Source organism: Elgaria multicarinata, chromosome 2, assembly GCF_023053635.1.
Source record: "Elgaria multicarinata webbii isolate HBS135686 ecotype San Diego chromosome 2, rElgMul1.1.pri, whole genome shotgun sequence".
NCBI classification, from domain to species: domain Eukaryota; kingdom Metazoa; phylum Chordata; class Lepidosauria; order Squamata; family Anguidae; genus Elgaria; species Elgaria multicarinata.
Window position 1 is genome coordinate 32,429,576 of NC_086172.1, and position 25,275 is coordinate 32,454,850.

At 43.5% G+C, this 25,275-nt stretch overlaps 1 protein-coding gene across 1 annotated transcript; it reads left to right on the plus strand.

The window, feature by feature from the left end:
* Positions 1 to 5,812: 5,812 nt before the first annotated feature.
* On the plus strand, positions 5,813 to 25,076 carry NEMP2 (nuclear envelope integral membrane protein 2). The gene is made up of 9 exons (XM_063118297.1): positions 5,813 to 5,951; positions 8,001 to 8,116; positions 11,436 to 11,664; positions 11,780 to 11,852; positions 13,860 to 13,953; positions 17,062 to 17,176; positions 18,512 to 18,737; positions 22,949 to 23,125; positions 24,350 to 25,076. Exons 1-9 carry the CDS (start codon positions 5,813 to 5,815, stop codon positions 24,591 to 24,593), a joined length of 1,413 nt encoding a protein of 470 aa, XP_062974367.1. The 3' UTR covers positions 24,594 to 25,076.
* Positions 25,077 to 25,275: the final 199 nt, after the last annotated feature.

A 25,275-nucleotide genomic window follows, 5' to 3' on the forward strand; every position in this document is an offset into this window, starting at 1 on the left:
TGTTGCCTGTGCATGTTTCCTACCCTCTGTGACCTACAAGGGAAGAAAGAGTGTTTCTCGGCTAGCACTGATAAACACCCACGACCTGCAGGACAACCTGTGGGGGCTTGTGAAAGTGGTATTTACCCAGTTGATGAATTATATTAATCATAACGAGGCTGCAAGAGAGATAAAAATGAAATCTTTTAAAGTGGCTTTGGATATGATGAGGGAGTAATGTCCAAAACAGGTAGAATTCAGATGCAGATGCACTAGATGCAGGTTACTTGTTTGAACTCATGCATCTAACCTTGGACCATATTCATGTTCGGATGTTTATCAAAAAGTTGTGCAATTTACTGCTGCTGCCTGCTCAGTGCTCACAACGTCCAAAGCTACTCTTATGCAGTCCCTATCTCTGTCTCCGGCTGCTGGTCGACTCAATTGTCTCATAGTTATATATTTTCTATATTAACAAATGTCATTTCTGCCCAGGGTGCAATTTAGTTCATTGCAAACAAGTCAATGGGACTTGCCCACCTATGATGGGAACAGTAGGACTTTTTTCTGTCTAAACATGCATAGGATTGTGCCCTTAAATGTTATATTATGTAGACATTTTTATCTGAATATCTGTAAATAATTAAATACAACAGCACGTAATTCCTTTAGATTATTTAAATGTAAAAAAGAAACAAAGGTGCTGAAAACTGCTATCCCGCTAATTTGACCTTCTCCACCCTGGCGCCCCCCAGATGTTTTGGACTACAACTCCCAGCATCCTTCAGTCAGCATAGCTAGCTGTGGATGCTGGGAGTTGTAGTCCAACACATCGGGGGGGGGCAGCAGGTTGGGGAAGGCTGCACTAATTAATTTTAGCAAGCTCAAGAGCTGTGCATGATATGCTGACAGCCTCCCGTCTACAACAGATTTCAACTCTCTTCCACTGAGGTTGTTGGGTCACCTTCCATTTCATTGTCACAGCCTAGTAGTTCTGCTTCACACTGAGACATATCTATATTTCAGTGACATATATGTAAACTCTCTCATACTTGCTAATCACCTGAAAAACATTAGTTACAACCCTGGAACTGCCAAGCTTCCTTTACATTGTATTTGCAATTGGCATCCATCCATTCATTGTTAGTAATGAACTTATGAAACGGAACATTTGGCGCAGAAAAATAAAGCACTGGAAACTTTTCTGCCCCACATCACTGGTGAAGTGGGAAAATTTGAAGACCGCTGGTTTACGGGTAGTGAGATCTATTCCTCCTTCCCAGGAACGACATTAAGCCAAGGGGGAGACCAACCTGAACCGTCCATTGGCCAGCGGAGGAGCAGCTGCAGGGGCTCACATCCCCCAACCTGCCACAAAGAACACTCGGCTCCAACTGACAGTTGCCCCAGGGACTGAAGAAGGAAGGGGAAAGAATGCCTTGGGGGCTGTCTATACACGGGGAAAGCCCCGATGTGGCTCTGCATTGGTGCTGTGGTGCTTATATGACACAGCAGCCACAGTGGAGCCATCCCGGGGCTTTTCTCCAAAGCTCCAAAGTAAAAAAGTCGGGGACTTTTTTCTCAGGAGCGAGGCAAGGACGGCACAACCTCTATCTGTCACCACTCCAGACCGAGGCGGAGGTGTGGGCGGGCGGATGGTGACTCCTGGGTTGCCGTCCTCCTGGGCAGGGGCAAGCTGGCGAGCCAGCAAGGTGAATGGCCGCCAGAATGCCCCTGCACTGCCTCCAGTGTGGGGAGAAGAGTTTCCCTTTTGCTGGGGTGAGTGGAAGTTCTCTGTTCCCTTAGCTTCAATTCCCCGTGAGGTAAGCGGGGGGAAGCCATGGAGGAATGGCAGCTCCCGCTCTCCCGATGATCCATATAAACCCCGTGCTTGCTCCCTGACATAGGGATAATGTGGCGCAACCCTGCAGGAGTGAAACTGTGGGGTTTGGGGGGCTCGTGGCTCCAATGCGCCGTCATCAAGAAGACAGGCCCTTGGCCCCATCCAGTAGGCTAAAGAACAAGAGATTCATTTAAGCAAGAACAGCAGCAAGGGAAGATCAGCCTGGCCCAAAGTGCATTTCAACAGTCAGCTCCCCACCTTGTTCTGGCCTTGAAAAACTCATCTGCCTCTTCTTCCTTTCTCCTCTATTCCCCTCTCCTTGTGTGTCTTGTCATTTTAGTTTGTAAGCCTGAAAACGGGGCCTGTTTCTCTCTCTCTCTCTTTCTTACTGACATGAGCCACTTTGGGAGGCAATAATTGTCTGAAAAGTGGGATAAAAATTCAGTAAATAAATGGGGTGGGTGTGTTTTTGTGCAGGATTTGAAGCAGGGAGATAACACTTCAGTTTCTTCCTCAGACGTGAGCATGTGTCTTAAACAAAACCAGACAAGTACTCAGTCTCAATTGCACAGCCCTCAAACAACAGTAATATCTACTATTGCATGAGGTTGTTTGGAGAGTAAAAAGAGAAAGGGGATGAGTGTTACAGATAGAAAGGCAAAACCATCAGTTTTGTGCCTGCCAAAGGAAAGAGAAAAACAGCTTGAATGTTTTGGGGAATGAGTCAGGGTCTGACTCACATCACGAAGCTTTATACTTTACAATTAGGTGTACAGGGAACATAGAGGAGGGATGATCCACAAACATGAAAAGTCACCGCTAGTGGGTCAGGTTTGCGTTGGAGGGAGATGTGTCCAAACGACTTCGTCTTTTTAAAAGAATTTACAAATCCTTATTAGAAGAAGAGATGGTGGAGTAGGCACTTGCATAGAGGGCTTTTTTAAAAAAGGAATTAAAACCAAGGGACTGGAGCCAGATTTATACTGGATCAACTGCACTGCTGGACGTGGATTTCCCCAGCCCCTCCTTGCCAGTTTAGCCCCCTGAAAATGCTACGCAGATTTAGGAGACCTTCTGAATGGGGTGAGCTGTGGTGTGTGTCTGTCATGTTTCTCAAAAACCTCCTGCCTTCTTGGGAGACAATAATGACGCCTGCTAAGTAATCCACAAAGCTTTATTCAAGCAATAAACATCTCTTCCCACCTGAAGAGAGTCTAATCTCTAATAACTTCCCCCTAGGCAAAACTATGCAAACTAAGCAAGACAATTGTCCTTTCAAGAAGAATGGAAAGCCTTTTCCTATGACACTTTAACTTCAGAGAGACTAGTTCTGAGGCAGCTTCTGTCAGGACACAAGCTGGGCTGACTTTCTCTCGTCTTCCTTTAGCTCCGCCCGTTTTAGTCTGCGGCGTACTCTAGGATCAGTTAACCTCTCCACGCTCTCTCCCTTGGAAGAACGTTGGCTTCCCACTGACTGTGTATTATTTGCCCTTGAGGTAAGCTCTGGAAATGGTTCAATCCCAATTGATGAAGAACCCATGAGAGCTTTCTCCCCCACTGGTACAGGCTGGCCTGTTTCTGGCGCCAACTCCTCTACTTCAGAGTCTGATTCTGACTGATCACCTGAAACACCTTCTTCCAACCCAGGGGGAGCAAGGCTAGACATGACAGTGTCCGAGAGGGAGGATTTCCAAAAACTGGGCAGAAGCTAATTCCTAGCTACATAGAAGTATAATTCCTAGCTACATAGAATCTCCCATTCCACTGTTCAGAGGCTGGGATGTCTCCCATTTCTAGATTCTGGAGGCAAGTCGAGGATGGTCTGGGTATGCATCATGCCTTGCTTGTGATTTTTCCAAGACGTATTTGGATGGTTGCTTCAGGGAGAGATTGCTAAATTACCTGGGCCTTTTCTCTTTTCTGAGTAGAACTTTTTGTGCTCTTAAACCAGCCAAAATTAATTTACGTAGGACTCTACTGCCTCCTGCTGTTGATCTCTACACCTTCCCAAAGGGACAAAAAGTAGTCTTTTGGCACTAGGTTGTATGCATATACACATTTTGCTCCTGCCTGGAGCAATGTGGAACACGGAGAGCAGCATATTAATTGCATCCTCCACACATCACATGCGAATAATATACCAGCTAAAGGGAAGAAACATTTACAGTGTTCATTCTCCACTTCTGAACTGAATGTCCCTAGAGCTTTGCCTTCCAACTTTGTGGGTGTTGTGTTGCACTACTAATGGAGTAAACCTATGCTTGGGTACTCAGAAGCACATTCCGCTGTGTGGGAAATGGTTTTTATTCCCAGGTAAGTCCGCACAGCTGTCATGTTAGTAGGGAACAGAGAGAAATAGCCATTTGCGGACTGGGGTAAGAGAATTTAGGCTGATGTAATGCAGAGGATGACAGAACTCTTGTACCTTCAGTTCATGTGTTGGTCTGTGGCAAGATAAACACTCAATGTCTGGTGGTGACACCTTAAAAACTAACAGACTTATTGAGGCACAAGCTTTTATGGGCCTACTTTGTCAGATGCATTTGCTGGCAATTATGTTTCTATTCAAATATTAAAAGCTTTGTTTTCTTTCCTGTCTTGTCACATGTCAATTTACACACACACTTTAAGGTGAGGGCAAATTATTCTCTCCAGTGCAGTTTCTTCAACAACTGAGCGTCTAGTGTGGAGCTACATTCAGCCAGCCTTTCTAAAGTTAAGGCATTCCCATAAAGTGGTTTTCCTAAACCTGAAAAACAAAACAAAGGTAGCCATGCTGACAGCAAGAAAAAAAAATCCAAAATCTGTATTACTGTAATACCTTTATTAGGCCAAACAAAAGATCTCAAAAATTGTGCAAGCTTTTAAGATCTTCTGCAGACATTTGTCTTGCTTCCCTCCGCCCTGTCTTGGGACTCTAAACATGCAGACACTCTGACTTCACCATCAAGTCACATTTTTCTCCCCTTCCCCGCCTGCTGCTTTTCATAACATCTTGCTGTTGAAGAGATCTGTAGATCTTGAAAGCTTACACAATTTTTTTGATGTTTGGTTGACCTAATAGAAGTATTACACTAATAGGGATTTTGGAATTCCTCAACTTGGTGTACTTTAGAAGTTTTGGACTTCAGCTCCCATCGGTCCCCAGCTGGCATTTTATTTATTTATTTATTTATTTATTTATTGCATTTTTATGCCGCCCAATAGCTGAAGCTGATCAGAAATCCAGAGTTGTAGTCCAAAACAAGGCGACAACTGTAGTCCAAAGGAGGGAGGGCTACCCCTGATGACAGCAGGGGAAGGTGGGGAGAAGCCTGCCTGCACACGTTGCTTATTTACACTGGGTGAAATCCAACCTAAGTCCTACTTAGAGTAGACCCATGGAAATGAATGAGACCTAGTTAGTCATGACTACACTACTGCTTTAAAGTGCTTTATAACAGTAGTGACAACTGTTGGGGCCAGGACACACTCCATATACAGTTTTCAAAACGTTTTCAAAGCACTTTAAAGCAGTAGTGTAGATACCCCGTAACTGAATTCCCATTCATTTCAATGCGTCTACTCTAAGTAGGACTTAGGTTGGCTTTCACCCATTAAACAAGAGCCCCCCTGCCTCTTTCCCGCCCCGAGGGAAGCCCTAATTGTCCCAAACAAGCGTCCAATCAATGCTGAAATTTGCGTTCCAAAAAACTCCGATTGCAAGACGTGAGACCCGCTCACTCCACACCTCCGAACTGACGTCCTTCCCCTTTGGCGGGAGGAGCCGGTGAGGGCAGCGGCCTCCGCCTCCTCTTCCTACAGGCCCAGCTAGCCGATCCCCCATCGGCGCGGCTCTCGATAAGCGCCCCTCCCTCTTTACGCCGGACCCAGCCTGGGAAGCGCCGGGCAGGCCCGATCTTGCCTCCCAGGCAGAGGAACGATGCACTCGAGCCTCGGCTACCCGCACTTCCCCCCTCCAAAGGCGCCGCTTTGTTCAAACGGGGCGCCATGCAGCAGCCGCTCCTGGGCTCCAGACCGTCCCAGCTGGGCTTGCAGCGGCCGCATGTGGCCCGGCTGCTCCCGCAGCTGTTCGTGCTGGCGTCGGTCCAGGCGGTCACGGGGGATGGAGAGTTGGCGTTGTTCGCAGGTAACCGGCTTCCCGCTGCCGTCCTCAGCCCACTTGCAAGGCGGGAGCGTCGAATTTCCACTGGAAACAGCGGAGCTTTCTTAGGCGTAAACATGCATCAGATCACGGGTCTACTTTCTTCCATTCTTGATCTTAGTAGTGTTTGTTTTATTATTACATGTGTATTCCGCCTTTTTTCTTCTTGCACGGAACCCAGGGCGGCCTCTATAGCCCTCCTGCTCTACATTTTATCCTCAGAACAACCCTGGCCTTAGCTAGACCTAAGGTTTATCCCGGGCTCGTCCCTGCCTCATCCCAGGATCCCCAGTGTGTCGTTTACATGCACAGGGATGACCCTGGGATAAACCTTAGGTCTAGCTAAGGCCCAAGTCGGCAGTGGAGGCTCCTATTTCGGTGGAGCAGTGAATCCTCTCTGGCTTGGTTCAAACATGCTAAACCATGCTGCTTAACCACAAAATGGTTAAGGGATTCCCTTAACCATTTTGTGGTTAAACAGCATGGTTTAGTGTGTGCATTCACTTAACCATTTTGTGGTTAAGCAGCATGGTTTAGTGTGTTGTCTGAACCAGGCCACTGGGTTTATGTCAAAACCAGCTAGAACCTATCCCCCCAAAAGGTTCACCACTTAGATAGTTCATTTAGAGTTTTGGCTGGTTTTGACAGAAACTTTCCTTTAGTTTTGGACTCAGGTAGGATCTACTACTGCTTTATAACGGTAGTGAAGTGCATCGACAACTGCTGGGGCCCAGGACACATTCCATGTACCGTTTTCAAAGAGTTATAGCCTGCTTGGTGTAGATCTGGTCTAAAACCCAGAATGGATTCACAACCCCACTGAAATCGGAGCCGCCAGCATCCACTGCCTGTGAGGTAATGCTGCGAGGCAGATAAAGTTATGCGATTAAAGAGTCAGGACAAATAAAAGTAAGTACTTCTTCACGCAGTGCATAAATTATGGGGTTCCCTTCCAAAAGATGGACACCACTTAGGCTGGCTTTAAAAGGGGATTGGATAAATGTGTGGAGAATAAGGCTATTGATGGCTACACTACTTCTAGTATCAAAGACAATACGCAGCAGTTCGTCGGGAACATGGTCAGGAGGGTGCTGTTGCACTCATGTCCTACTTCTGAGAGAATTTAAAGACACATCCTTTAAAGAGGCACTCAGGTCACCTACTAGCAGTCTTCCACACTATGGTGGGATGTACTGTATTCCTCTTTAAAATATAGTGATTTCTAAGTTTGCATCAATTCCTATAAATTAGCCTAGGCAAATTTGTGTCCACTTGCTTGGTGATGTGTTAGCTGTCACCCTAACCAGGGAGAATGTTAGCCCTGATGGGCTCTGGAAAATGGTCTAGGATGCAAGGTGCTAATGCCGTGTGTGAATATTAAGCTTGTATTAAGCCCGTTGGATTCTGGGCTCTATCAAAGATGCAATGATGGCTAACAGCTTTTAAAAGGGATTAGAGAAATTCAAGGAGGATAAGGCTAACCATAGGGACTAGTCATAAGCTATATATTATCTCCAGTATCAGAAGCAATATGTCTCCCAAGACCGGTTTCTGGGGAACACGAGCAGGATGGTGCTATCACACTCTGTGGGTTTCCCACAGGCAGCTGGTTGGCCATTGTTGGAACAGGATGATGGACTGGATGGACCCTTGGTCTGATCCAGCAGGGCCCTTCTTATGTTCTTATGAGAGTCAGTGATTAGTTCACAGTCATCCAGTGTGCTTCAGGTTAGACAGCGGCATTCCCCACAAATTTGCGCAATAGCTGCTGCATAGGAACGGCTCAGCAGCAAGAATTTGGGGAATAGCAGTGGATTGCAGCACTGATCTAGCAAATCTCTCAAAATATGCCACAGATAAAGGCGTAACAGGCACAGTCTTTGCCTGGCAATTTGGCTTCATTTGATTTGTAACTGGAAAGATCAGTGTTAATAGCATAAATGCTGATCTAATGCAGCAAAGAAATGTCTCAACGACTTGCGTACCTCTCCAAACCTTGCGATGGATTCATCTTTTCTTTCTCTGTCTCTCTAGATAATTCTTGTAGGCACTTGAAGGCAACGAACGTAATGAGTAGTTCAGAGTCAACCTGTTTCTGCTACATTCCAGATGGAGCAATACACTTAAAAAATATTTGGTCAGCTATTCAGGTACAGTGGCGCCATTGACTCATACAAAGGTAATATGGTGAATGGTTGTTGCTTTCAGCAAAAAGTGAAATAGTCATGGTAGAGAATAAAAGCATTGGAAGACCACCACGACATGTCAGTGTCAGAAAATGACAGACTGAGGGCACAATCTTGTCGGGATAGTTGCAAGTGTCCGACCTCGGAGGCTAATGACTATGCAATGCAGTGCAGACAGAACATGAAGGGATCCTCTCATCCATACTCCTTCTGCCCTGCAGTATGTGATAGAGGCTCGAGTTTGAGTCTCTAGTGAGGAGCTTTGGAGCACGAGGGAGGGAGGCCATGCGGCTGATAGGAAGCTGCATAAAAGAGCTTCCGTGGTCTCCTTCCCTCCCTGCCCCTGGGCAAGCCTTATTTTCACCCTCTCCGCACTCTGTTCCTGAGCAATAGGGGAGGGGTGAGTGGTTTATGTGGACTGAAGAATCCTATGGCTGCTTAGACAGCGTCTAATGGCCATAGAATTGCTTCCTGAGTGTGGTGTAGGAGGAGCCTGAAGATCAAGACCTTCTGTGACATGCTTCCATAGTAGTATTGGTTGGAACTTGGATCCATCTGTCACAGGAGGCCCATGTGGCCCAGAGTACCTATTACCAACTTCGATTGGTATGCCAACTACACCCATTCCTGGACAATTAGATTACTGCATTATGCTTTATGTGGGGCTGCCCTTTTGTTTGGTTCAGAAGCTGCGGGTAGTGCTGAATGCAGCAGCTAGGGAAATCACTGGGACACCTAGCTATGCTCACATAACACCTGTATTAAAAGAACTGCACTGGCTTCTTCTTCTTCTTCTTCTTCTTATTATTATTATTATTGCATTTTTATACCGCCCAACAGCCGAAGCTCCCTGGCAGTCCACAAAAACTAAAACCATTCAAAGTATAAAACAAACAGTATAAAAACATGATATAAAATACACATTAAAAATTGATTAAAAACATACCATACATGATTAAAACATTAAAACATCATTATCCTTAGCTTCTGAGCTACGTACAAGGTTATGTTATTGTCATATAAAGCCCTAAACAACTTGGGACCAGGATACCTAGCAGACCGCCTTCCCTTATACAAACCCAGATGACCTTTAAGATCAGCAGAGGAAATGAAATGTTGCCTGAAGTATCTTGATGGCGGGCCTTCTCTGTAGTGGCACCCACCATCTGGAAAACCTTCCCTCGTGCAGTTCGGGAGGCAGAAAATGTGGCATCTTTTAAATGCCTCCTGAAAAGACACTTGTTCACTCCAGCTTTTCCTGGGCTATAATTAAATTAATCATGCCGCTCCATTTTATTGCTCCTTGAATTGTTTTTATTGTTGTTGGAAGTGTTTTTAATGTGTTTTTTAACATTGTACCTTAAATGAGATTTTAATATCTGTTGTGAATAGCTAAGCTATTTCATTATATTCGTTGGTATATAAGGTTATGAATAAATAAATAATAAACTTTGGTTGTATTTTAGCACCTCTCTTTTCATTTTGGCTCCCTTGCCAAAACAAAACTCTTAAGATGAAATGAGCACCTACTACACCCACTGTATTGTATCTCAGCAGTAAAACCAAGAGCATCTCTTAAGGTCAAATATTCTTGGAAGACGGTCAGATGCATGCACATGTCTGAGCTGCAGTTCAATGAACAAATTCCAGTGGAAATGTAGGACATTGACAATGTAGTACATGTTTACTCAGAAATAAGCCCCATAGACAAGGACTAGGGATGGAAGAGAATTTTATTCAGTTCGCATTTTGATGTGAACTTAAATTCATACTTCCTGAATCAATATGTGAACCAGAGTGTAGTTCTCCTTAAGTTTTTGCACTTCCTTGGATTTCGTGGTGCTGCTCTCTGAATAAAAGGTGCATACAGAAATGCATATACCGTATTTCTTCAATTGTAAGACTCCATCGATTGTAAGGAAAGGAAAAGGAAAGGAACCTCTCGTGCAAGCACTGAGTCATTACTGACTCTTGGAGGGACGCCAGCTTTCGCTGACGTTTTCTTGGCAGGCCTTATAGCGGGGTGGTTTGCCCTTCCCCGGCCATTATTACCTTTCCCCCAGCTAACTGGGTACTCATTTTACCGACCTCGGGAGGATGGAAGGCTGAGTCAACCCGAGCTGGCTGCCTGAGAACCAGCTTCCGCTGGGATCAAACTCAGGCCGTGGGGAGAGTTTCAGCTGCAGAAACTGCTGCTTTACCACTCTGCGCCACACGAGGCTCATCGATTGTAAGATGCACACTAATTTCAGTACCACCAACAGAAAAAAAAGCTTTGATTCTAAGAATAATAATCGCACCCACGATTCTAAGACGCACCCCATTTTTAGAGATGTTTATATGGGGGGGAAAGTGTGTCTTAGAATCGAAGAAATACGGTATTAGGAAAAAGTGCTCACCAAAAAAGCACACATTAGTGAAAAACACATACAAAAAAGCATTAAATATGGGGAAACCGCTTGCAAAAGTGTGTATATTAGGCAAAAGTGTGTACAAAATATGCATATTAGGAGAAATACATGCAAAAATGTGTATGAGTTTCTATGAAGACTTTAAAAACAGATAAATTGCAAATTGATGTTGAAATGGAACAAACCAAAGTTTGGAAAAATGAGAAACCAAAACAAAATAAAATTGACAGTTTCCGTTATTCCTAGATGGGTCTTGTTTCTGAATAAACATGCATTGGATTGTACTGTAAAGATACATCTACACTATAAGCATATATTGATTCTTTACTAGTTTAACTGTCATAGCTTACCCCCAAAATCCTGTGAATTCTTTGGTGAGGGTACCAAAAATGATCTGTCAAGGATCTCTAGTCCCACTTCCTGGCTTATCCTGGCTGTGTGCTACTCCATGCAGCTCATTCACTTCTACTTTGCTCTTCCTATGCACGAACAAGTAAAGAATGCAGAAATGGATAGCTTAACATTACGGTCCAAATCAGGGATTTTGGTTTGTTGCTCGCAATCAAGCCTGGGTTGCAAGCCACCAACACGCCAGTGTTCATTGTTGGCCTGGAAATCCTGGCTTGTTTAGGAGCAAAAAACCAGCATCCCAGGTTTAGACCATAACACAAAATTATCCAATTCTGGTTTGTTTGCCCACTCACACAGCCAGGATTCCTTGCTTAAAGCGCTGTGCGGACACGAGCAAAGTTAAGTGGTGTTAGTTATATGATTGCTGCTTAGCTGTCAACTGCTTTTTTATTGCCTCCTGTCCTGTGAATGAAGATGGTGATTGTGAGCTGGAATTACTATTAAGGGTCTCTTCTTTTCAGGTGAAAATAAATAGCACTGAAATGTTCGGGGTGGTGTCTATCACAGAGGAACAGAATTGTCAAAATTCGGAAAATCTGTTTGCCTTTTTAAAGTGCCTGATTAACAATATTTGGCAATCAGGTATGTCTAACGAAATCACCATATCAGTGGACCAATATGGAGACAAAACATGTTTCAGGGTCCAACCCCGAAATAAAGTACCCTACACTGTGATTGCACAACAAAACAGTGAGTATTTTCTTTTTAAAAAACCCATTCATAAACAATGCTTGTGTTATTGAAAGGATGCATTCTAAAAAATAATTCTTGGGCTTTTCCTGTGTTTTTGTTTGCTTTGTTCCAGTGTTGGATTGGAAACTCTTTCTGTTGTTTGTAGCTGGTGGCCTTCTCTTTCATTTTGCCCTTAACCTGAGTAGGTAAGTGCTGGCTTTATTATCCTGGGGATCTGTTGTTGCTTTAACTTGTGGATCTTGGGAAAACTGAACTGTAGTTCTGTGTAGATATGAAAGTCATGCTTATTTCAACACACACTTATTTCAACAGGATCTCTGGAAGTAGCCCAGTTATGATTTGAAGCATTTTTACCCATCTTGTTTGCCAAAGAGGCTTCAGAGCACAGCTTATAAAGATAAGATGTTCTTAGGCTTACAAACTAAAATATATGACACACAAGGAAAAAGGGATGGGGAGGTAGAAGGGGGAAAGAAAGGAAAATCAGATATCAGTTCTTAAATCCCTACTTGGTTCAAATTCCTACTCAGCTGTGAAGTTTACTGGGTGACTTTGAGCCAGTTGCTAATTAAAAACATAGTATACATTATTAAAACATCCTAAAAACATCCTAAAATTCCACTGGATAGGTCTGCCGGAATAGATCAGTCTTTATAGCTTTCTTAAATGCTAAAAGACTTAAGATGATGAATCTCCTCCGGCAGGCCATTCCAATCTGGGAGCAGCAGAAGAGAAAGTCCTCTGGGTAATACTTGTCAGCCAATTTTGGCAGGCTGAAGTAGATTCTTCCCAGAGGACCTGAGTGTGCGGGGCGGATTGTTCAGGAGAAGGCGATCCCACAGGTAGCCTTGACCCAAACCATGTAGGGCTTTAAAGGTGATAACCAGCACTTTATACTTTGCCTGGAAACTAACTGGCAGCCAGTGAAGAGATTTTAAAACTGGTGTAATGTGGTCACCTCTAGGTGTACCGGTGACCAACCCATATTTTGAATTAATTGAAGTTTCCGGACTAGGCACAAAAGTAATAATAATGATGATGATGATGATGAAGACCTTAAGCTGCAATCCTATACTTGCTTATCTGAGACTTGTTTCTGAGTAGACCTGTATAGGGTTGCACTGCTAGTGACTGAGGTACATAGCAACTACGTGTTATGTACATGGCTTCCTGTCCCCATTGGGCTAGCTGGGGTGTCATGCATGAAGCCCTTTCTAAAAAGAAAAGGGGGGAAAAGTTAAAATTCTGCTGATCGGCTGTTTGGGAAGGGAACTGGAAGCTATATTAAATTCCCTCCCTTGTCAACAAACTGGCTTGTGGGGTTTTCAAGTGATTTTGCACACTTCCTCAGCTGCTCTGTGCACACTGTATTTTGTCCAACAGCATCTTTATTGTTGGGAAAAACTGTTGAGAAAAATTGAGGAGAAGCCATAGCTCATACTTCGCATGCAGAAAGTCCCGGGTTTGATTTCTGGCTTCTCCATGTAGGGCTAGGAAAGACTGCTGCCTGAAATGCTGTCGATACCACTGGGCTAGATGGACCAGGGGGCTGACTCAAGAAAAGGCAGCTTCCTATGTTTCTGTGCAGAAGACAAATTGTCCCTTTCGAGGTGATAACACTGTAGTGGCAATAGACAAATCTGTATTTAGATTGAGGCTGTAGAAGTTCTGGTCTCTTTCAGAAATTGTAGGTAGCAATACCAGGGCCCTTTCTACACCAAAGGATTATCCCAGGAAATTGGAGGGATCGTCCCTGCCTGCTCCCGGGATCCTCTGTGTCATTTGCATGCACAGGGATGATCCCGGGATGATCCCTGGAAAAAAGGCAGGTGTAGAAATGGCCCAGATCTCCCCACAAAAACCCAAATACTAACCTGAAACAAAAACCTTCTGGAATTGCTCTGTTATGAAATAGCCTGTGGAAGTTTTACCAGAGCAAAGTTTTATTGTTTGAAATGGTTGTACATCACCTTGACGGCTTTTTAGCAAATAAGGCGATATATAATTGTTAATAATAAATAATAATAAATGTATTAATTGGAGCGGTAGGGGGATGGTGTGTGTGTGTGTGCAATCTTTGTTATAGACCTCTAGAATTAAAGTAAAGTTGAACTTCTTGCACATCTGGGTGCTTGAAACCACCTTTCTATGTGTGAAAGATTTAACACCATCCCTCTGTTCTTCCCAAACAGAAGTATTGTATTCTATTATTCTGCTGGAGTAGCATTTGGTATTCTCGCCACTCTACCCTTTCTCCTTTTGATGCTTAGAAGATTTATTCCCAGGGTAGGTGTACCATTGCTAACATAACATTAGACAGCTGAGTTTGACGCTTAACTTGGTTTTCAAATGTTAATTGAGCTTTTAGGTGGTCCCAGGACTGCAAAAATAAACAATGATGCTGAAATATAACTCCTTTTAAGTTGTCACAGGTGATTTCTGAGGGCTTGTTTGTTTATGTAATTCATTCCTCTATTCTTCTGAGAAATGTGCTTCTGAAATAAATTTCTTACTTCATTCTAATCTCTTATTTGTTTAAATGCTCAGTGGGTGAATCTGAGGCAGGAGCAATTTGTTAATAGAACACCTGTAATCAGGGGCCTTTGACATATCTTTGTTTGATCTTGGGATAAGTAATTTTGCAGCAATAGTTTTGTCACTGTTTTCTGAAAAAATGGAATGGAAACCCAAATTTGCACTTGACATCTGAGGTTAATAGTTCTGGAAGGGAGGGATTAAAGGGATTAAAACCTGGCTGGAGAAAAAGAAACCCTTTGCAGACACTAATTACTAACGTTTTCTATGGAGAGATTTGTCAGCTGGCTGGCTATGGATTTTAGTGCCCATATTAGAGCGTGTTCCTATGTTTCAGTGTGGCCCAGAGACTTGATTTTTCTCCAGCAACCCACCTTGAGACCCCATGGTTTGTTGTTGGGTCTTTCAGTATGGTTTAATAAGCCTCACTGCATGGTTAAGAAGCCACCCTGAGGAAAATGCCCTGGGTCCAGACAACGTACTAACACATGCTTCAACAACAACTCACACTCATCCTCTGAGTGTGGGTTAGCTTGTTGCGTGAACAGCCCTCATATAATAAGCTAGGCAGATTGGCAAAACATCCTGGGATTCCTTGCCTATACAACAAGGCTAGTTGATTCAAGGTAACACCTCCGAATGAATGGATTGTATCTGGTTCCTTTGATGGGAGCATTCCCTGAGTGGAGTTCCTCTCAGAACACCCTGCTGCAAAAGGGAAAGGGGGTGATTTTCACCCACCCCTCTGCAGCCCCCTGTTCCAGAGGATCTCAATAACCCTCTGGAGCAGATTTGTGTGTGTGGGGGGCGGATATATAGGGTTGCCATATTCTGAATCCACAAAACCGGGACAATTTGGGGGGGAGGTTAGGATTTTTTTAAAAAACTGAGCAATATATAAAGTTCTAGGGAAAGCCCAATTTTTTGCAAAGCCCAATTTTTCAATTAAAACATCAACAACTGTAAAACCAGACATCTTAAATTCACTGCAACTTACTTCCAAGTAACAGATTTGAGGCTTGCAACCTAAATCCAAGGAGGTGGATTTTTGAAGGGTGATTTTTTGGGGGAGTGACTTTCCTTTCCTTTCTACCCGCTCTCCTTTCCTCTCCTTCACCCCCTTGTCCCCCACTCCCTCCCTCCCTCCTGTTCCCACAAAACTCTTTCTTCCCCGACAAATAACCCAGCAGCTCCGCCCCGCGCTTACCCTAAGGGTCTGACCACAACCAGCCAAGCTCACCAAACTCCTTTGCATTGCATGGGACTCAGGTAGCCTGAGGAAAGCACGTGCGCCTTTCCTCGCTGTTGTTGTTCTTCTACGCAGCTGCAATAAGGTGAGTCACGGTGAGTGACTCAGATGAGCCTGTGGAGGAGCGGTGATGCTCTGGAAAAGGCGCCAGATTGATGCGTCTTTTTTTCTGCCGCCGCCCCTCCACTGAGCAGGCTCAAGGCATCATTTTGGAGGTCAGAATTCCTCTGGCCAGCTGGACCAGGAATCCGGGATTCTTGCCCAGCCGGTTGAGACATTTCAGAATCTCCTGGAAATTGGGACATTCCCGGTTTTCTGGGACGTATGGCAACCCTAGGGATATAGGGCACTGCAGAGGGAGATGGAAATCAGCAAATATTGGCTCCTTGCCTGCTCAGCCAGTGGAAAACCTCCACTGCATTAAATGGAAGCCCTTCCATCTGCGAGGGGCTTTTGCTGGAGCCAACCCAGTAACTTTAGTATCTCCAACTGAAAACAAGAACTTGGGGATGGCCTTGATCTTTATGCCAAACCTTGAAAAAAATATTCAGGGTGTATCTTGCTCTTGCCCAATTTTAAGTCATGGCCAACTGGTTCCTCAAGTTTGACCCCTGCATCAATTTTTCTTCTAGCCTCCTGTGGCTCTACCAAGTTTGAATCAAGTTGTGGTCAAACGTTTTGCACCCCTGAGAGCTTCTCTGAATGCAGCTTACTTACCTCGCTTAGGCAATGCTGAATCTTCTATATTTCCATTTCCCTGCTTTCTAGTCCAGCTGAACCCCCAGACCCCTTATTATAAGGGGATTCCCATGCTCTCCTCTATATGTTGAAGAAATGCAGCGAGGGGCCTACAGAGGCTAGAACCATGCATCATCTCCCTCCTCCCTTGACAAATGAGAAGGAGTTCTCTATGCATATGGATGTACCTGCGGAGAACTCCTACACTTCAGAAGGGACAATGCCCAGGCAATGTTCTTCCTCGAGTGTACAATGTACCTCTATACACATGGCGAACGTCAACCACATTATCTCTCGGGAAAGCAGGATAATAATAATAAATTTATTTCTTACCTGTCTCTCCGTTTGGATCGAGGCAGGAAACAACAATAAGTATAAAATACATAAAACTGAATTAAAAACATAGTATACATTATTAAAACATCCTAAAAACATCCCAAAATTCCACTGGATAGGCCTGCCAGAATAGATCAGTCTATAGCTTTCTTAAATGCTAAAAGACTGCTAAGTTGACGAGTCTCCTCCGGCAGGCCATTCCACAGTCTGGGAGCAGCAGAAGAGAAGGTCCTCTGGGTAATACTTGTCAGCCTAACTTTCGCAGACTGAAGTAGATTCTTCCCAGAGGACCTGAGGCGATCCTGCAGGTAGCCTGGACCCAAACCATGTAGAGCTTTAAAGGTAATAACCAACACTTTATATTTTCAGACTCTGAGCTGTTCAAATTGGGCTTTGTGTCAGCTGGTTTAGGGAGGTATATCTAGAAAATTGTGGCTCTCATTTATGTGAACCTGTTACGTACGAACACACAAGCTCCTGTATTGGTCTCCCACTACTTTTTCTTTTTATTTCTTTTCTTTTCTCTCCCCTGCAAGCTAAGCACCTTCTGGATTTTAACAGGCGGATGTTGGTTCTCTTCTCTGTATATATTTTACACTTTCAAAGAGGATTTGAAATGGCTCTGGTATAATTCTACACACTACATATTGGGTAAGAGAATGAGCAGAAATATAGCAAATCATTTTGTCAAAACTGTATAAATCTAAAGGGGAATATTACTTTTTAGCCTATTTTCATTCATAAAATGGAAAAAAAATCTCAAATAAATGGCATTTTTCTAGGGTTGGGCAGTCATTCACCTTTGGGAAATAGGAAATGGCGCTCCTAGGGGAGGGACTTTCTCAATTTCCAGACTAAGCCTGGATTCTGAAAGCAAATCCTCTATGCTAAAACACTTAAAAGAGAACCAAAGCCCACCTTCTGGTAGTGGAAAAAGTAATAAAAAAACATCATAAAAAAAGCATCACTGTTATCCTAGAATGCATAACATTTCATACATACATGCATACATGTAACTAACTACATTTATATTAGGTGTTGGTACTATACCTATAAGCAGGCCTGGCTCTGCCCCTATTATTAATCTTCCGTCCACTGACTTTGAAGGATGGGAAGACCGCCCCATATTGGAACCTCTTAGCATGTCTTATTTTTTTTTATTTCTCTGGAGGTTCAGGTTTGGGGAAGTCTTTTACTTTTGGGATGCAGAAAAGCAGTCCATCCCTGGGCAGGAAGAGCAGTCCATCTCTGCTGGACAACAGAACGTGGTGCTAGAAGGCCACATCTGCTGAGGAGTATTACATTTGGGATAATGTGAGGTGATATTAATGCTGTGGGGGCTGGGGGCTCCGTTGTCAGTGGGGTGGTGAATCTGCTCCAGGTTTCAGTCAGAATTCTAATGCAGCTCCTTTAGAGTTCTGACTGAAAACTGAAGTGGATTCACTGCCCTACTGACATCAGAGCCAGCACCCTCCACTGGTCTGTGGTGATTATTTAATAGGGCAGGTCATTGCTCAGTGTCACAGTCATCAAGATGTGGGCTTGCTTGTCCTCGGGTTGCCATCCTGTACACAATTCCTTTGGAATAAGCTCCAACAAACATAGTGGAACTTTCTTCTGAGTAAATCTGGATGGGTTTTGTTCCCTTTGTTTTTTTGAAATAAACGTAGATCCACATTTGTTCATTAATATAAATAGAGCCACTGGGTAATTAGTATATGAAGTTGCTCTTGGAATCTCCCATTCCAAAAATGTTCCTTCACATAGCTGTTTTTTGCCTGGAAGCAAACCCAAATCAGCAGGGGAGGGGAGAGAAAGAAAACTTACTCCCAGTTAGTTAAAGATCCCTTGCTGGTTTCTTCGTAGCTGATTCTTACTCACTACAGGTAACAAGGCAAGGGGCTGTTTACAAGCCTGAAAGAAGCTAATTTACAAAGGTTCATATCCATTGATCTTTATATGGCTTTGTCTTTTTCTCTTTTTCAGGGTATATCATGATACTTGGATTTGTCAGTTTTGCTATTTGTTACGGCCACGGCCCACTCAACAGTGAGAGAAGTATGAATCTCCTGATGTGGACACTACAGCTTCTAGGCTTAATCTTAATTTATTTTGGTATTGCCATCCCGCAGGTGGCATATGCAGTAATAACTACCATGATCTGTTCAAAATTCCTGCAATATCCTCTTAGAGTATTCTGCTATGTTGGCAGGTTGGTATCTTTTTTAATACTATTTTAACAAGCTACTGTATAATGAAGTCCCCCCCTCCCCACACTCCCAAATTAGTAAGAAAATCAGGCACATTTGCTCATTTTAGCATGTATTTATTTATTTATTACATTTTTATACTGCTCATCAGCCGAAGCTTGTAGCTGTATGTTACAAGAAACACAATGCTGCCATTCCATAGCATCTAGTCTAGCTTGGACAACGTCATGAAGTCACAAATTTGTGGGTTTCTGTACTCAACCAACAGCAGCCAGTCATACACAGCAGGGATGGAGAAACATCTTTGAACTAAGCAATACCTCATCTTAGGGGGTGGGGGACTTGACACGGGGATGCAGTTTTTGATGGCAGCTGTACTTTTCGGTATAACTAGTTGCACATTTTGTTCATAATAGCAGATGATTGTGATCAGAGAGCAGGAGGTGAGAAAGACCTCTCTGTTTGAAAACCTGGAGAGGGGCTGCCAGTCTGAGTTGACAATACTGGGTTATATGGACAAACAGGCTGACCTGGTTTAAGGCAGTATCCTATGTTTCTAGGCCCAGTATAAAGGATCTAGCGGTGTTTGTTCACTTTGGTGACTTCTGGCAAGCACAGGGACGGCTAGGCTTATAAAGAAACCTCCTTGTGTGATGATAATGATGCATAACAGTTTTAGAGTGTAACAGCCCTGTAAAACGGGTTAGGTTTATCATCCCCTTACTGCATATGGCAGTAGCTGATGCTGAAAATCAGAGGCATGCCTCATATAAGGCCAGCTTGAGGTTGTTGCAGAGGTGAGATATGACCTGGGCTTGCAGCTGGGTCTTTTAAGATGCAGTTCTATGTATGTTTAGACAGGAAAAAGTCCTACATCCCCCATGGCTGTTAAATCCTCTCTTGAGCCCATGATGGGATGGGCAACTTACGGCCCTGCACATGTTGTTGGATGGCAATTTCCATCTGCTCTAGCCAACAACATCTGGAGGGCCACAAGTTGTCCACCTCTGGTTTACCACACCTAAAAAAAGATATTGCAGAAAAGGACAACTAAAATGATCAAGGGACTGGGACATCTTTCCTATGAGGGAAGCTTATAACAGCTTGGATTATTTAGCTTGGAAAAACAGAGGTTAAGGGGAGACATAATAGACGTGTACAAAATTGTGCATGGCGTGGAGAATGAGGAAAGGAAGACATTTTTCTCCTCACATGAAGCTGATTTGTGGGAGTTTCAGGTCAGATAAAAGGAAGTACTTCTTCACATAGCGCATAGTTAAGTTATGAAATTCACTACAAGATGTAGTGATGGCCACCAGTTTGGATGGCTTTAAAAGGGGATTGAGTAAATTTCTGGAGGAGAAGGCTTTCAATGGCTACTAGAACTGATGGCTATGTGCTGCCTCCAGCTGGGAAACATAGGTGGGAGGGTGCTGTTGCCCTGTGTCCTGCTTGTGGGTCCCTGGTCGACAGCTGGTTGGCCACTGTGTGAACAGAGTGCTGGGCTAGATAGACTCTTGGTCTGATCCAGCAGGGCTCTTATGTTCTTACTACAGTAACTCCTTCCAGTGAACATATATGCTCCCATCACTGTCCACATGTGGAATCGTATTGACTTATAAGTGGGGTTGTCTGTGGGACACAGGATTTTTCCACATGGAACTTGTTGGTTTAGATCATAACATTAAAAGAAATTCTCTCTGTTGAGTCTGGAGAAAGCATTGATTGAAGGATGTGTGGGGTACCCGGTTCGTCATTGGCTCTTCAATGCAGACCTCTGTTTGGTATATTCTCTGTAGTCTTCTGGCAGTATGCTTCCCTTGCCAATAAGCACATTTACACAAATGGCGGATTCTAAAATAAGTCCCAAGTGTGTGTTTCAGTACGCCTTCACTGTGACAGTGTCCCTGTTAAATCTAAGTACAGCTGCTTTCACAACTTGCAAGAAGGGGTTGTTTGTTTTCTACTCTGCCTTTTTAAGAAGGCGCATGTCAACCAAGGATGGTGTGGGCGGTTCAAAGGCAAACACTGTTTTTTAGAACATACATTAAAAAGTGTTGGGGGTGGGGGAATCAGATGTTTTTTAAAAATGTTTTAATGTTAGTTAATTCGTAAATGATACTTCTTGTAGGGCAAAAGAGCAGTAAGGCTTTGAATTTTTTTGCCTTATAGCATTTGTTATTTGAAAGCATTATTTCCCCCCCCCCCCCCGCCATGGACACCTATTTTCTCTTCTCTGTCTCCCCACCCCCACCCAAGTTATATATAGGGTTTAGACAACCTTGTTCAGGATTGATCTGAATGTGGATATACAACAGTTCCAACTCATTAAAAGCCAGTTGGAGCCTAGGATCAATTTATGTCTTACACTGGTGTATTCTAGTGAGTCTCAGTCATTGGATTACTGCAATGCGTTATACGTGGGGCTGCCTTTGAAAACGGTCCAGAAACTTCAGCTGGTACAAAACAGGGCAGCCCGCCTACTAACAGGGACTGGCTGACGAGATTATATTACGCCTGTCCTCCTACAACTTCATTGGCTGCCAGTCCAGGTCCGGGCCCGATTCAAAGTGCTGGTATTAAAATTCAAAGCCCTAAACAGTTTGGGGCCAGGTTATTTGAAGGAATGCCTCCTCCCATATGTGCCTGCCCTGACCTTAAGATCATCCACCGGGGTCCTTCTCCATGAGCCCCTGCCGAAGGAAGTGAGGCAGGTGGCTACTAGGAGGAGGGCTTTCTCTGCTGTGGCACCCTGGCTGCGGAATGAGCTCCCCAGAGAGGTTCGCTTGGCGTCTACATTGTTTTCCTTCCGTTGCCAGCTGAAGACCTTTTTATTTTTTCAGTATTTTAACACCTAATTTAAGTTAAATTTAAACTTTGCTGTTTTAATCTCATATTTTAACCTATATCAATTTTTGCTGTGTGGTTTTATCCTGGTTGTGCTTTTTATATTGTATTTGTGTTCTTAAATTGTTGGTTGTTTTTATGCTCTTCATGGTTTTAATTTTTGTGAACCGCTCAGAGAACTTCAGCTATTGGGCAGTATAAAAATGTAATAAATAAATAAATAAATAACTGTCTGAAAATATCTTGCCAAAGTGGCTAATATATGTATCTAGCATGGAGGGAGAGAGGGAGAAGGCCATGATCTTGCTGCTAGCATGGAAATCTGTATTGCTCATCTTTGGCTTCCAGTTTTGTTTTGTTTTTCAAAAGCAAGGATGCATAAAAACTAACAATGTCACTGCATCATGTAGCATGAGAATGACAATCCTAGCAGAATCATTTCTGAAATATTTTTTAAAAAATGCATACAGGTTGCAAAACCGGATAGATCTTTGCACAGAATGCAGGTTTACTTGAGTGCAGGGGTTGTGTGTGTTTGAGACAGAGAGAAAGAATTAGTGTGGAGTGTACCTCAGTCTTCCCTGACTGTACTATAGAAGAATATGGCAGTGTAAGGCTTATTACTAGAGATCTACCAGACCAATTTACCTCATTAAAAAAAAAAAAATCGGAGCTTGAGCAGTGTAGACATGCAGAAAATTTTGAACCTGCGCAAAAGTTCAAAGCTTGAGCTTTAATAGCAAAACATTATGTTTGTCTCCTATTCCTCTGGGAACAGAAGTCTCGCAATACCATTTGTATTCCCATCACTGTCACTGCCGCCATAGCCAACATGGTGGCCCTGGTGAGGCCTGCCTGGGCTTCCCTCATGCTGCTGAGGCCAGCCTGGGGCAACACAGTTTTCCTGGAGAGGGGTGCTCCTGCTGAGGAGGAGCTCCGTCTGCATGCTGCCCTCGCTCTCACAGGCACACAGCAGCAACAGTGCATCCTCCCCAGCCCTGAGCTCCATGGCTAGAAGAAATAAAATTACAGCAAAGTTCAATGCATTTCTGCTTGGGGGGGTGGGGGGGCGGAGTCGCATTACATTCATTATAATTTAGGATTCCTGCCTGAATCATGCAAAATAAGCCAAAAGACATGCATTATTGTAAACTGCCTAATTTGAATGGGCCACATTTGCTTTTCTTGGCATGAGTTTCGCCCCCCCCTTAATGCGCTCTATTCCAGAGGCAATGTTTTGACTGCCAGTTTCATTATATATGTTTATTAGTTTCATAGATTTCTGTATTTCAGATCCATGGTACCACTTTCAAAATGCCAGTGTTTTTTTTCTTTTACTTTTTTTTTATTTTTCCTTTTCTTTTAGAAAAGCCACTCGCTTGTTCAAATCAGAAAAGTTAGAGGTTCGTTATCTGACTGAAGAGGAATATCGGGAGGAAGGTGAAACGGAGACCATGAAAGCCTTGGAGGAGCTCCGTACATTCTGTAGGAGCCCCAACTTCCCCTCGTGGGTAGCAGTGGTCAAGCTGCAGACCCCACAAAAGTAGGATCAGTGTGTGTGTGTGTGTGTGTGTGTGTGTGTGTGTGTGTGTGTGTGTGTGTTGACATCTCAAAACGGTTTTTATGTATTTAATTATGTGGGCAACTACAGGAACGCTCCCTGTGGGCCACACATCCCTGAATTTCCCCCCACAAAAATCCATTGTTACATTACCAACTTTGGTGGTGGCAAAAATATTTTTTAAAGGGAAAAAATGGTAACCAGAGTGCTGCAAGGGTCACATTTAGCTTGTTTGCAAGCTAAATTTGACAGTTTTAACACTCTAGCTACTATAAGTCATATTTAATTTGCAAAAAAAGCTAAAATTGACCCTTGTAGTATTTTTTAGTGTTACAGACACCATTTCCCCCCTAACCCCCCCCCCCCAATTTCCTACCACTGCGTTCAAATTAAGTAGTGGGGTTGGGGTAGTACTGGGAATGGGCACATACATGTCGCCCACCCCTCATTTATTTATTTATTACATTTATATACCGCCCCACAGCTGAAGCTCTCTGGGCGGTTCACAAAAGTTAAAACAGTAAACATTAAAAAGTATACAAATGTTAAAACCATCAGAAACATAAAAACAAGAGTATCCATTTTTTAAAAAAATGCATTAATGCATCGCTCTCTCAAAGGAAAGGAATACTTCTGTGCAAGAGTAGGAAAACATTCCTTTGGTTTTGGCAGAATCTTTATTGTTAGGAGTTAGTTGCTGTGACATGATAGTTTCCAAAAAGATTTTCTTTTTCAGAGCAGCATGATGAACTAGTGTAGCAAGGTGGTTAAGAGAATGAGCTGTGAGGGCAGTTGTATTTCCCCCTCACATAGGAACTCCCCTAGCTTCAGTTCCCATATGCAACAGGATGATAGTAATGCAAACCAGCCACTACAGAGTTGTTTAGAACACACATAAATGTTTGCAAATCATCTTGAACACTCAAAAGCCGACAAAATGGCATGGAAGTGAATGGGAGGAAGCGACAGTAATACAAGTGGCTAGTATTAAGAGTTGTTGATTGGTGCTGGCCGTTGATGCTTGATTGGCAGATTTGTCATCTTGACATGCGCTCCAGACAAAAATAACCTGAGATCTGCAATGAATGTTGCCAATACCCAAGAGCACTGCGGATTTGGTGGGCGTTTCCTGCTCTCGTTTCGAAGTAATGTTTTGTGTTGCTTTGTGCCTGTTGATTCCCTTCCCTGTTTTCTTCCCCCTCTTAGGTTTGCAAACTTTGTTCTAGGACTTCCTCACGTGTCGCCTGAAGAAATGGCCAGTCATGACGAACAGTATGGTATTGGAGGAGCCCTTCTAGAACAGCAGCTTTTTAATATAGACACTGAGGAAGAACCAAACCCACAAACTGGTCCAATTCAGGAGGAGGAAGAGGAGGAGAATGATGAAGAGGAGGTTCAAAGTCAGCGAGGACAAAACAGTTTGCACTTTTGCAGTACAGAGTTTCTTTGAGCCACCCTGCCGCGATAAGGCAGGGAAAAATACACTACACAGCAACTGTAGAACACAGTTGGAATATTCTGCTCTTTGAACTGTAGGGGGCAGCCAAGACTTTCTGAAGGGTTCAGTGCTACGGATTCAATGAGTTCTGATTTCTACAAATCTAATCTATGGATTCTGCAGTGCAACCGGCTTCTTCCTAGTTGTGCGGATTCCACAGACTTGCGGGTCATTTTTTTTTTAACAAAAGGGGGGGATTAGTGCAAATTTGTCCTGGCACTAATGTGCATTAGGACTAATATGAATTAATGTTAATGTACACTAGCATCCTTTTGGGAACACATGCAGTCCCTCATAAATTTCTGTCACCATTATAGGACTGGAGCCTAATGAAACAGCATTAAGTACGGGGTGTACTGGTTTTGTTAAATCGGTTTCATCCGTGTTTCGCGGATTGTGAGGCATCTTTCATTCTGTCGTCATTGATGGAAGCAAGTTTTTTACGGATGTATGAAAAATGTTCCAGTTGAGCAAGTGTGCATTAGCATAGTCCTAATGCACACTTGCTCAAGTGGAACATTTTTCATACATCCGTAAAAAACTTGCTTCCATCAATGACGACAGAATGAAAGATGCCTCACAATCCGCGAAACACGGATGAAACCGATTTAACAAAACCAGTACACCCCGTACT